At 40.8% G+C, this 14,724-nt stretch overlaps 1 protein-coding gene across 1 annotated transcript; it reads right to left on the bottom strand.

The window, feature by feature from the left end:
- Positions 1-13: 13 nt before the first annotated feature.
- Positions 14-5,548, bottom strand: macir (macrophage immunometabolism regulator). The gene is made up of 2 exons (XM_029710443.1): positions 5,450-5,548; positions 14-2,782 (listed from the first exon to the last, which is right to left on the bottom strand). The coding sequence occupies exon 2, from the start codon at positions 2,777-2,779 to the stop codon at positions 2,093-2,095; it is 687 nt and encodes a 228-aa protein (XP_029566303.1). The 5' UTR covers positions 2,780-2,782; positions 5,450-5,548; the 3' UTR covers positions 14-2,092.
- Between the last annotated feature and the right edge of the window lie 9,176 nt (positions 5,549-14,724).

Below are 14,724 nucleotides of genomic sequence, written 5' to 3'. Positions count from 1 at the left end.
AAAATAATCCTCCTTTGGTTTCCATAGCTATGGTACGTGTTTCAGGTGCTCTACATACCTTTATGAAGGGGAGGCAAAAACACAAAACTAAATTGATAACCTTTTACCTAGGCTAAAATACCCATCCCTCCCATTCAGGAAATGAAAAGAATGACTGGGATTCAGAATGATGGACACAACGTCTAGATGCAGAAAATCTGGAATCTCCTAATTCAACCCCTCACCCCTGCTGAGGATTCAGTCTGACTGGGAGAAATGGAGTGAGGGGATTAATTCTGTATATAAGGAGCTAATCTCACCTCAGGCACTCTGACGGTAAGCCTCTCCCCCACAAATCCTCTTAGAGCAGCAATCAGCAGTTGAAGCAATAACAAAGCGTTTTCCCCGCCCCCGTTTCGGTAAAAAGCTGAGGGATGGGGCTGCAGAAATGTAACCACACTCAAATTCATAGATATGGATGCAAGGACTGACCACCAATGATAGGAAAATGATAGTTTTAACCATGTTTTGAGGCTATATTGTTTATATTTACTGTTTACAAACAGTGGAGTAAAACAAGCATATATTTTGAGTTCTGATGGGCTACGACATGTGGCATTTAAATGTTATATTCTTCAAGAATCAATGGGTATCATAAATGTATAAGTCCAAAAATGGATGTAGTAACTGCAGATTGCCCCTTTACAGGATTCTGTTTTAAATAACCTTTTGATTGTGTAACAGTCAGTGGTTTACATTAAACCCACATTTCCCTGGTGCTTAGCAAGAGCAAAGTAGTAGTGTAGCTGAGTGAGCATTCACATTTTTTATTTTTATTTAACCTTTATTTAACTAGGCAAGTCAGTTAAGAAACAAATTCTTATTTACAATGATGGCCTAGGAACAGTTGGCTTAACTGTCTAGTTCAGGGGCAGAATGACAGATTTTTTACCTTGTCAGCTCGGGGATTCGATCTAGCAACCTTTCGGTTACTGGTCCAACACACCACCACTAGGCTACCTGCCGCCCCTATACATCCACACACATACAGACATACAGTAGCTTACATACAGTACTGCTGGGGCTAATGCTAATTGCTATGGATGTATAGTGCAGTATTGTTTTGGCTAATGCTAATTGCTATGGACGTATAGTACAGTACTGCTGGGGCTAATGCTAATTGATATGGATGTAAAGTGCAGTACTGCTGGGGATAATGCTAATTGGTATGGACGTAAAGTGCAGTACTGCTGAGGGTAATGCTAATTGCTATGGATGTATAGTGCAGTACTGCTGGGGCTAATGCTAATTGCTATGGATGTATAGTGCAGTACTGCTGGGGCTAATGCTAATTGCTATGGATGTAGAGTGCAGTGCTGCTGGGGCTAATGCTAATTGCTATGGATGTAGAGTGTAGTACTGCTGGGGCTAATGCTAATTGGCATGGATGTAAAGTGCAGTACTGCTGAGGGTAATGCTAATTGCTATGGATGTAGAGTGCAGTGCTGCTGGGGCTAATGCTAATTGCTATGGATGTATAGTGCAGTACTGCTGGGGCTAATGCTAATTGCTATGGATGTATAGTGGTTAAAAAGTAAAGGTGTGCTGTAGTTGAGGATGCAAGGTCTGTAAAAACATCAGATGTCTAACAGTGCAGTCCAATGCAGAAAAAAAGGGGCCGGTTTGAGAGGCATTGGTTACACATCCCTTACCATTTTTAAAAAGGTGCGCGCACACACACACACACACACACACACACACACACATACACGCACACACACAAACATTGTCAATAAATACGTTTACCAGTTATTGCTAATCCTGACGAACTTCACATTTTTGTATCTAAACAACCCCCGTTTTCAGTGTACTAACTTAACAATTTGTGTTCACTGGATTTTTACGTATACGTTAGCATGCGTCTCATTTCGTCAAGAGACCCGCTTAGTTTGTCACCCTCGCTTCATAATAATAACAAGATTAGTGGTCTCCGCAAGTGTCCCCTTAAAGGACTATCCTATGATCTGAGTAGGGAGAGAAACGCACAGCCGGAAATAGCACCCAAATCCCATGGGAGTGGATGATGGAACAGGGGAGTGACTCTGGTGTTGCTTCATGTCTTGTTCCTGGTGAACATGCGCTCGCTCCGTAGCGTCAGGTGCTGGAGCTGGAACTGCAGCACCTCTGTGTCGGCCGGAGGCTCCTTGACACTCATTTTGTCCAGGTTGAGGTAGTCCAGGGACTTGGACTGGGCCCTCTTCCCCTTGAGAAGGCAGAGGGGCAGGGGGCCGTGGTGCAGGGCCCTCCCTGGGCCACCCTCCCCCTGGGACAGGGGCCTGAGGTAGGGGTCACCTGAGCTGGGCATGCGCCTCCTCCGGCGCCCGTTGACCACGGGGATGTCGTATGGCTGGTAGTAGCGGTTTTTGGCTTTGTAGATCCGCGACGCCCGGTGGATGCCCAGGTCCATGGGTTTGGGGACAGAACTGGGCAAGGCCTCTGATGCTGTTGACGTTGTGGTAGTCGGTGTGGTGATAAGGGTCTTCTCTGGGTTGGGAGACCACTTGTGGGCTAGTTTTAGCAGCTCCTCGCCGGTGGTGAAGCCGACTAGGTAGTTGGAGTCCATGTGGAGGATCTGGAAGCCTGAAACAGTACTTTTGATGGGGGAGCAGGGGGTGCTGGCACAGCGGGGCCTGTCCCCCATATCGGGTTTCAGCATGGCTTTGACCTCTGCAGCAGCAGGTAGAACAGAGATGGGTGTCCTGGACACGCCACTGACATCCATTTCCATCTTTACCGACATGACCTGACGAGAGAAATAAATAAATAAATATATATATATATATATATATATATATATATGAGAGAGAGAGAGACAGAGAGAGAGAGAGAGAGACGGGGATGGGCAAAAACAAAATAATAACTACAAAAGTCATCCTCTTTTGTAAAATATATAATTCATCATTCAAATATTTCAAACCATTCTCAGAGACATGGTCCACACAGTGACACTTTGTAACAGATTTTTTTTATCAAAATTTATTCAAGGAATTAATTGTTAGTGATTGGCCATGGTGGCAATGGTTTGATCCTTCAGATTAATGTAATAACACTTTGACCTTCCTTTGACCTTGTGGAATTCTCCCAGATGTGAATTAGTCTGACAAATCACATACTGTAGGTCTTTCCATTCATTAACATTTAGAGGAGATCCCATCCACATCTCTTAACCCTCGTACCTTTAAAAAGGTGATGACGGAGGCCATCACCTAAAGCTAGCGCTAAATCCAATGTGTAGCAGCCCAGCCCTACTAGCTTAAAATGAACATATGGTAATGTGATATTGGTTGAGAGAACAGGAGATTGAAATCAGCAGCAGAGCGAATGAAAAAAAATACCTTTCAGTCCTTGAGATGAAAACAAAACCTGGAGCAACAACAGTATCCAGATATGGGTCCTAGTGAGCACAATATCTGGAGCAACAACAGTATCCAGATATGGGTCCTAGTGAGCACAATATCTGGAGCAACAACAGTATCCAGATATGGGTCCTAGTGAGCACAATATCTGGAGCAACAACAGTATCCAGATATGGGTCCTAGTGAGCACAATATCTGGAGCAACAACAGTATCCAGATATGGGTCCTAGTGAGCACAATATCTGGAGCAACAGTAGTATCCAGACATCAAAAACAGAAACAAATGCCTGGAAAGCATTAGACTTAGACTGTTGAGTGCTGTCCAGGAATGTGGGAAGGGCACAACAAACATATTTAACAAACTACTTGGTGAGGAAAACAATACTTAATGTAGCTTAATGTTCTAAAACGAATATGTACAAACACTTGCAGTGAAAATCTACAGTGGTATCCATTCACATAATTTGTAATATTCATTTTCTTGCATGTGTAATTTCACTCATGCATATTAGATATCATTGGGAAGAGTATGTGCTTGATATTGATCATTTGGAGGCAGGCAGACCTACAATACAATTACAGTGCAGGTACACATGTTTACAATGCATTGGTGTGATAGCACATTGTGTTTTGGTGCTTGCTTGCACATTGAAATGACCTGCAGCTTTCCACATAGTAGAACCATCACACTAACACTACAGTATATTTGACACATCTCTCAAGGTGTGCAAGCAACATCCAGATAACAGTTATAAGTGACCTACTCGTTAATGTCACTGTACCTCCCACTGTAATAACCATGTAAATACATGTTTCTAGGGACAATTCCGTTTATATTAAGTGATAATGCCCGAGAAGCCGGTGTTTGGAGGATATATTGGCACGGTGTTGTTTAGGCCCGAGACGAAGTCAAGGTAGCACGAGGGCCGGCAAACCGTGCCAATATATCATCCAAACACCGGCTTCCAGCTGAGGTATACATCACAATATATACAACCATGCATGCAACTGTGTTTACACTCCAGGCCTTACTCCAAAATACATTTAACATAATTGTGAACTAAGTTCATTTCTCATCCCCTTAACACTATTGTGACATTTATGTCTAGGGAAAAAAGATAAGCATTTGATAGGCCTTTAGGCTCGTCTGTTTACACACAGTAGATTTTTTTATGGTAATGACAGGCTATTTATAATATCACTAATGCACAGCTTGTGGTGGTTGATGCGCCTCATTCAATCAGATGAAAGGAGGCCCATCCTAAAAAAAAAACTCGAGACAAATAATACTATTGCGTCATGCTTGGCATCTTCATTTTCCTTTCAAATGAGGCCCACGCCCTTCCCTGTATGAATTATGGAATTCTACGTTCAAGGCCGTTTAAATGTCAGCGGATAGCAAACTGTCATTTATGTTGGCGTCGCAAATTATATAGACATTATTGCAACGTAAATGTTTCCAAGTCATAAATAGATGTCCGTCTGTGCATCCCGTCTCACACACCTGTCATCTGAAATCCTACATCTGAAATCCATACGCGCTCTCAATAGAATATAGGCTACGAAAGGGCTTCGGACTAATACATTTTTTAATGATCATTTGACGCAGTATTATGAATAAAATACGTTAATTTAAGCTTTAATATAATTATAGAGATATATTTAAACAGCTTTCCCACAACAAAACCATTCGACACAGGCCGGTTTTATCCTGTTTTTCCCTGCTGGCAGGCTGGGAGGAAAATATTAGGCAAGAAAGACCACCATGGAACAAAATCAACATGGAGAGATAACATGGAGTTCGTTTTCAACCGTATGCATGGACAAAAAAAAGCAATCTGCAAAAGCAATCGTAACATGAATACTAATAAAACTGGTGTTATTCTTTCCGGGTAGAGAGCAGTCTGTTGTCCACCATTACAATATGGTGCCATTAAATATGACTATTCGGTTGATTAAATGTAGTCTATTGAAACAACATTTTTAAATATAGGTGTTTAATTCGAATAATACATCTCCAAACATGCTAGAACGATATAACAAGAGAAACAAACCTGTTCAACAGCGAAGCCACCCGACGTTCACGCCTCTTCTTATTTGAGCCAAATCGGAGAGGAAGAGGCAACACGAGAGGATTTACTCCGCCCAAAATCTCTCCACGTTCAGCAAATAATTAATTATTAAGCAAGTGAAGAGTTTTTGTATGGGAGACATTTAGTGTCGAATTTATTCAATATAAACAAATGCATTTATATTTTGATACGTGAGGCTTATTTGATCTAATAGAAGTTTCGTAATGCTTAAGCTGTTGGGGGAGAGCCGCACATTTTCAGCAAAATAAAATAAATATATTTTTTGGGGCTTGCCTATTTTAAATGTTATTTTGGCATTAATACGTGTCACATATCACTTCTCAAACAATGTAAAAAAAATCTATATATATACAATTGAGTTAATAAAGCCACATGCAAACAGGTGTTTCAGCCTAGCTCAGAGCTTTCTGTGGTGGTGGGGCAAGCCAGAAGAAAATAGGAGCATTGAGCTGTGATTGGCTCAGTGTTCTGTCACTCATGGGGACAATACGTCACAGGCCAAGTCTAAATCCTTAGTAAGGGTAGACATCAAACATTTAAGCCCTTTGGGTCCTGCCATAGAGGAATGCTCAAGGTCATTGGCCACAGATAAAATGACATCAAATCATGTTATATGTACAGTAGCATTGATTGGACTGATCATGTGAAAAATATTAGCTAGCAGTCATCAGGAATCAAGTCAACAATCTGCTAGCAAATCCTTTATAATCCTTGTCATATGAAGATAAATAATGAAGAGAAATTATAGATAAAACGTATCGGTGCTCATTGGCAATTGGACATAAACATTACACAACAAGTTGGAAATCGCAAATTCAACAATGAGTGGTTTGGAAGGAATCAGTGGCTAACTGCATGCATTGCAAAGCAACCACTAGCCTGCTATTCAGTGGAGTGGCTGTGTGGATTTTTTCCAAGTTCCTACTATAAATCCAGAGAATGCCAGACTTTGATGACAAAGTTTGATGACAACATTTGCCCACAAAGGACTGCTCTGCCACCTTCCTGTTTAAGTGAGCACAGCACAAGATGAGTCCAAAAATGTCTTGTAACTGTCACAAACTAGGTTAATCATTTTTTATTTATGATAACCGGCAACAAAACAATAAAGAGTAACCAACGAAACGTACAGCCTTGTAGGGCTCAACAGCAACAATACAAAATCACAAGATCCCACAAACAACAGGTGGGAAAAGGCTGCCTAAATATGATCCCCAATCAGAGACAACAATAGACAGCTGCCTCTGATTGGGAACCATACCAGGCCAACATAGAAATACAAAAAACTAGAGTACCCACCCTAGTCACACCCTGACCTAACCAAAATAGAGAATAAAAAGGCTCTCTAAGGTCAGAGCGTGACAGTAACGTTATGCCGCTGCATAAATGTAATATTCAAGGGTGATATATATACTGTGGCTAAGAAAGTAATAGTAAGTGTATGTTGTGTAGTAAGCTGTTAGTAGCCCATGTGCCTCACCTTAATAATTTGGTCTATTTTCACCAACGCGGTACTGTAAACACATTGTTTGTGGCCGGTGTGTGCTTGTTTGCAGACTTTTTTTGTACAGCTTTGACAGTGTTACTGATAGTAGTGGTGACGCTTGGCTTGCACATGCAAATTCAGCACACACAACATTCTATAATAGAATTGTGTTATTTGACGTGTCAAATTAAAAGCTTATTTAACGCGTCAAATAGTGTTTTTTGACGTGTATCTTTTTTTGACACGCAAAGATCCAAACGGCGTTCAATGTGCCTCACCCTAATAATTTAGTCTATTTTCATCTCTTAATTTCGCCTACTGCTCTAACTTGGTGGTGCACATATAGCCTATAACCTGTTTTAGAGAAATGTAATCATCAAATATTGTAAGAGCTTTCATTGTCTGCTTATATGCCCCTTCTATTTATCCTACGGTTCTGACTTGGTGTACAGGGAGTACACTGTAAGAACGGCCCATGTTCTCAATTCTGTCGCTGTACATTTCAAAAGTGCTGAACAAATAGTTATTTTGAGTATGTCCGTCGTCGCTCGCTCATTACTGTCTTAATCGAAATTATAGGTTGCCTCTTATCCGCTTGTCGTCCCCTTATATCATAGTTTGTACTTCTCAATTGTCAGTAGAACCACATTTGTTTAAGCAAGTCAGCCATATCAGCTATGTTTTTTTAAAAGGCAGTAAATGAGGCTGGATGAACTGTTTTGCTGCCAGACAAGGCTCCGCTGATAGCCAGGTGCAGCAGTGGTAAGATGTTTGGACTGCTGTTGGGACTCTGCTGTTGGGACAGCTTTATGTAGGCCCTAACAGTTTTTGGGCACCATTTGTCACCGTTATAGTGCATTTAGTGTAGTGTAGTGGCTTTGCTGGCATGCATCCCACTTCTTTTTTTGTTGTTGGTCCCACCAAGATTTACATACTAAAATCGCCACTGCAGGTGGCATCCCACAAAAACCACTTTATCCACCAATCCGAAGAGAGGAATAGGAGGGAATTTGGCCCGCGGCTGGTTTTATTTGGCCCCCCAAGTTTTCTGAGCCAAAAAAGAGTGTATTTTTTTCTAATGTTCATCGTTTTACATAAAAAAAACAGTAAAAACACCAGGAAATCAGCTTCAAGTGATTTTAATTTTGGTAATCTGTTCCAAAGTATTCCCACGCATAATAGAGAGACAAACAAATAATATTAATAATACATAATAATTGATTGGATTTATATATCACTTTACTACCAACTGAGGTACTCAAAGTGCTTTACATAGTAGGGGGAAACTCACATCATCCACCATCAATGTGTAGCACCCACCTCAGTGATGCACGACGACCATTTTTGGGCCAGAACGTTCACCACACATCAGCTCTCAGGTGGAGAGGTGAGGAGTGATATATGCCAATTAGGAATGAGGGGGATGATTAGGTGACCATGATGGAATGTGGCCAGGATGGGAATTTATGGATGCCTGATGAAGACGTAAGGGTTGAAACGTTGTTATAAATAAATATCACCTGGGAGCATGAGCAGCAGTGTGCAGCGTTTTCCTTTCTGTTTTCCACAGGTTGGGAATTTAGCCTTGACACCGGAGTGAACACCCCTACTCTTACAACAAGTGCCATGGGAATTTGAATGGCCACTGAGAGCTAGGACACCCGTTTTAACGTCCCATCCAAAAGACAGCACCCACCATGTAGGTCAATGTCCCCAAATGTAATCAAGGTTTGAAATTATTATATTTTAGTCCAATATTATATCTGTTTGGGCTTCTTGCGGTCAATTTTCAGTCTACATTTTTAAAAATTATATTCCTGCCCAACGACCATCCGCTCCAGAAAAAAATGGCCCGCGGCTGAATCTAGTTGATGATCCCTGGGATACAGCTTTTGTCAAATTGATGTCATTATATATATATATTGTTAATTGTTTTGTTTTTTCTATTTCAAGGTAGCACATTAGCACGTAGGGCACACCGATTGCATGTGTTACACCTGTGCTGGCTTGTCCGTCCTGTGCTAGCCCAGCTGATATTTAAGAGCGACTGGCCCAGGTGATATTTAAAACCTCTTAAGGATTACCCCCCTTTTTTTGAATTTTCACCTCAAATGACATACCCAAATCTAACTGCCTGTAGCTCAGGCCCTGAAGCAAGGATATGCATATTCTTGGTACCATTTGAAAGGAAACACTTTGAAGTTTGTGGAAATGCGAAAGGAATGTAGTAGAATATAACACAATATATATTTTAGTTTAGTTTAGTTTATTAATTCGACCATTTTAAAAAACAAGCACACATAAAACTTGAAAAAGCCATACATGCACATGAATAAAATCATGGAGGACAACACACAATACAGTCTGGGACTTATTTCCATTGTGGTCCTCTTGAGACAAGATGGCTAGACAAGATCGAACACATTATGGCAGTGAAATAATAAAACAAAAACACAGAGAAGAACAACATCTATCTCATCATTGCAGTTACATCATAGGGGTTATTCATATGGCTACAGAAGACATGAAACTTATTTTTACTTTATTTTTTAAAGCTGCCCAGAGAGAATGTTGTTTTTATTGGCAACTGCCCTTTCTGAGGCTCCAGTATACAAGAAAGTACCTTTCCCAGCATTACTCCTGAACCTGTATAAGCACACATCAACAACACCTGATCTGGTGCTGTGATTGTGTGCATCCCTAACAGGAGGATAGTAATCACTTAGATATCTGGGCGCAGGACCATAAATACTCCTGTAAACCAAACCTAGTCTAATCTGGGACATCCTAGCCTCAACAGGCAGCCAGTTTAGTTCCTGAAAGCAGCTCCTGCCTATGTGAGTACGTGGACTCACCTTCAATACTACCCTGATCAGCTTATTCTGGGCTATCTTAAGCTTCCCCTTCAAGAGTTTAGATAAGCCCCCAAACCAGGAAGTACTAGCATAGTCAAAATGGCATTGAATGAGGGAAGTAGCAAGCACTTTCATGGAGTCGTTATCAAGCAGCTTGGACTTTCTAGCCAAAAACTTTGTCCTGGCATTAACCTTCCCTAGCACCTTATTGGCCATGCTCACACCTCCCAAGCTTCCATCAAGGATACATCCCAAGTAGCTAACAGAGGTTTTAGTAGTCAGCACCTCACCCCCTAACTCCACTCTGATTTCAGACGACCTACACAATTTAGGTCTGGATCCCAAAATAATTGCTTCAGTTTCCCTAAGTGCAGAGGTAGCTTATTATCTCCAAGACATTTGATAATGTTAGTAAGCTCTGTGATAAGTATGCTCTCCAACATAGTTTTACTTTTGTGAGACACCAGAAGTGTAGAGTCATCTGCATAAAGAAAAAGATGGCAAGAACAAGCATCTTTCATATCGTTAACATACAATAAAAACAGGCCCAAGCACGCTCCCCTGCGGATCGCCACAACTCATTGGTTTTGCCTGTGACAGTGAACCATTAACCTCTACTACTTGTGTCGTGGAAAATTGTCTTAAAAACATAATACTCTTACAAGAACTTTGTGAATTCAATATAGACTTTAATACAGAGTAGCAAAGCCGAGCCCTTCCATGGAAGGATCCTATTACACACGTAACAGAGCCAAGCCCCTCCATGGAAAAGACTAAATTCTCATATTACAGAGTCCTATCTTTATAGGATTCTGTCTTTGCATAACGTATAGAGTCCCCTCCCTCTATATGAAAATAGCTTCCCTTGACCGTTCTTTACCATTATCTCTCCATATCAGTTGTTGCTTATTAACGCCCACATCTGACAGCTGCATAGGTTATAATGTACAACTTAGCTTGTTTCATGTCCCTAGGAAAGGTACCTTGTTCAAGAGAGAGATTAACGATATGCGTAATACAAGGGCCAATTTGCTCAGCTGAATCTATAACAAACCTTGCAGGAATATTATCCAGGCCTGTGTCTTTGGAGCATTTAAGCTCTGCCAGCATACTGACTATTTTGGCTGTTGCTACCTTTGCAAAAGAAAAAGAGTTTGGCTGAACCCCTAACTCTACATAATACTTCTTGACTTGGTTGCTTCCATACAAACTAGAACTGGTGGGCATCTTGCTAACCAGCTTGCTGGCAACAGAAGTAAAAAAGAGAGTTGAATTCATTGGCAACCTCTGCTTTTTCATATGCCATATCTCCCCCTTGACGTTCAGTCCAATACTGTTTAGTTTGTTTTTGGTAGTACTACTACAGCCTAGTTCCTTAAATGATTTCCAAAGCTTTTTAGGGTCATTTTTGTTCTAAATTATTTTCTCAGCAAAGTAACCCCTCTTAGCTTCATCCATCCTGCTCTGTGCTTCATTTCTGTGACGTTTATATGGGACAAAATCAGGCTGCTCTTGGGAGTTCTTACATTTTTTAAAGGCCTTATTCCTTGCTTGGATAGATTCTAGAATCTCATGATTAAACCAAGGGCTAGACCTCTACTTTACCCTGACCCGTCTAATGGGAGCCATCACATTCACCACATCAAGGAATCTACATTTAAAGACTTCCCAGGCACTGTCTACCCCTACACTATCTAGCACAGGTGACCATTCAATTTTACCCACTTCCTCCCTAAACTTTTCAACAAAGTATTTTTTGAGTCCTCTGATTCTAACGGTTTTGTGACACTTAAATATATCTTTAAAAATCCTCCTTTTGCAAAACGTAATAAAATGATCACTGATTCCATATACTATTACTCCACTCTGCGATATTTTAGATTTATCAGACACCAATATTAAGTCAGTCGTACTTTGCACTGTTTCACATATCCTGGTGGGATCTTTTATCATTTGGGTCAGAGCAAGTGAACTACAAAAGTGCATAAATACATTGTGGGTTGGGCTATTCTTTTTGCAGACATCAGTATTGAAATCCCCTAACAAAATTATTTCCTCAACAGGGAATCATTACAGTTTGACAACACAATTTCAAGACCTTCATAGAATGCATTCTGCTTGGGCGGCCTATAACACACCCCCAACAAAATCGGCTTGGTTTTGGGAAGGCAGATATCCAGCCAGACAATCTCCAGATCAGCGCTTAAATTCGATCCGATCTTACAAATACACCTATCCCCCCACCGTTCCGATTCCGATCCTTCCTGACAACAGAGTAATTACCCATCTCAATTTCTGAGTCACAAACAGATGAATCCAACCATGTCTCAGTAAAACATAAGACACCCACCTCTGATTTGCAAACCAACAGGCATATCTCCTCGATCTTCAGTAGTAGGCTTTGGACGTTTAAGTGCACAAAATGTAATCTGGTAAAAGATAATACAAAGAAAAAAAACAACCGTTCTTTTGTACAATTATCTTTGAAATGCAAGAGAAAGGCCATAATGTATTATTCCAACCCAGGTGCAATTTCGATTTTTAGCCACTAGATGGCATCAGTGTATGTGCAAAGTTTTAGACTGATCCAATGAACCATTGTAATTCTGTTCAAAATGTTTTATCAAGACTGCCCAAATGTGACTAATTTGTTTATTAAGAACTTTCATGTTCAAAATTGTGCACTCTCCTCAAACAATTGCATGGTATTCGTTCACTGTAATAGCTACTGATAATTGGACAGTGCAGTTAGAGTAACAAGAATTTAAGCTTTCTGCCAATATCAGATATGTCTATGTCCTGGGAAATGTTCTTGTTACTTACAACCTCATGCTAATCGCATTAGCCTACGTTAGCTCAACCGTCTCGTGGAAGGGACACCGATTCCGAAAAAGTCACAAGAGGCTGGCCCAGGTGTAATTTATGAGTGGCTGGCCCAGGTGATATTTAAGAGTGCCTGGCCCAGGTGATATTTAAGAGTGACTGGCCCAGGTGATATTTAAGAGTGGCTGGCCCAGGTGAATTTAAGAGTGGCTGGCCCAGGTGATATTTAAGAGTGGCTGGCCCAGGTGATATTTAAGAGTGGCTGGCCCAGGTGATATTTAAGTGTGGCTGGCCCAGGTGATATTTAAGTGTGGCTGGCCCAGGTGATATTTAAGAGTGGCTGGCCCAGGTGATATTTAAGAGTGGCTGGCCCAGGTGATATTTAAGAGTGGCTGGCCCAGGTGATATTTAAGTGTGGCTGGCCCAGGTGATATTTAAGTGTGGCTGGCCCAGGTGATATTTAAGAGTGGCTGGCCCAGGTGATATTTAAGACTGGCTGGCCCAGGTGATATTTAAGTGTGGCTGGCCCAGGTGATATTTAAGATTGGCTGATATTTAAGAGTGGCTGGCCCAGGTGATATTTAAGTGTGGCTGGCCCAGGTGATATTTAAGTGTGGCTGGCCCAGGTGATATTTAAGAGTGGCTGGCCCAGGTGATATTTAAGAGTGGCTGGCCCAGGTGATATTTAAGAGTGGCTGGCCCAGGTGATATTTAAGAGTGGCTGGCCCAGTGCTCCAGTTGAGCTTGAGAGATGTTGGGAGAGCTACACTTCACGTCAGCTGAGGTATGAGTTCGAGCTCAACCTTTTAAGTTTGAAAGAAGCCTGATTTGTGGTGTTTCCCCATGTTTGTTTAGCACCATATTCTTTTTATTCCCTATCTTAAGTTGTTGTGGTTTTTTTTTTTTTTTGTGTTTTCAGAGGCAAACCTAGTGGAAACCCCTTACTAGTGGCTTTGCCAACTTTCAGTGGGCACCCACATGGGTGCCTTTCAAAACCCGTTTTGAACCCCTTTCTGTTTTGTTTTGGTTGTCAAAGTGATTTTCTTTGTTAGTTCTGTTTGTTGTGATTGACATATTGAGTTTGTCTTGTGGGAACGTAACAATATATATAGGTAACACTTCATTTTAAGAGGGGTCCTTGTTAGTGGAATTACATATGTAATTACACTTTAATAACTAATGTAATTAATTGTTATAATACATAGTTACACTGTAATAACATGTAACTGGTGGTAATTGCAACAACAACAAAGTATTCCAAAACATGCATCCTGTTTGCAATAAGGACCTAAAGTAAAACTGCAAAAAATGTGGCAAAGAAATATACTTTATGTCCAGAATACAAAGCGTTACGTTTGGGGCAAATCCAAGACAACACTGAGTACCACCCAATATTTTCAAGCATGGTGGTGGCTGCATCATGTTATGGGTATGCCTGTCATCGGCAAGGACTAGGGAGGTTTTTTTAGGATAAAAAGAAACGGAATAGAGCTAAGCACAGGCAAAATCCTAGAGGAAAACCAGGTTCAGTCTGCTTTCCAAATGACAATGGGAGACAAATCACCTTTCAGCAGGACAATAACCTAAAACACAAGGCCAAATATACATTGGCATTGCTTACCAAGACAACATTGATGAATGTTCCTGAGTGGGCTAGTTACAGTTTTGACTGAAATCTGCTTGAAAATCTATGGCAAGACTTGAAAATGTCTGTCTAGCAATGATCAACAACCAACTTGACAGAGCTTGAAGAATTGTTTTAATAATTTGCAAATATTGCACAATCCAGGTTACTTACCCAGAAAGACTCACATCTGCAATCGCTGCCAATGGTGATTCTAATATATATTGACTCAGTAGGGGTGTGAATACTTATGTAAATTATATACATTTCATTTTCAATACATTTGCAAAACTGTCTAAAAACATGTTTTCACTTTGTCATTATGGGTTACTGTGTGTAGATGGGTGAGAAAAAAATCTATTTAATCCATTTTGAATTCAGGCTATAACTCACCAAAACGTAGAATAAGTCAAGGTGTATGAAAGGCAATGCCTTTTCCATTACACAT

This window comes from Salmo trutta, chromosome 23 (assembly GCF_901001165.1).
Source record: "Salmo trutta chromosome 23, fSalTru1.1, whole genome shotgun sequence".
Lineage (NCBI taxonomy): Eukaryota > Metazoa > Chordata > Actinopteri > Salmoniformes > Salmonidae > Salmo > Salmo trutta.
Note: the sequence above shows the minus strand (reverse complement) of the source record. Positions and strands in the feature narration are given on the sequence as shown.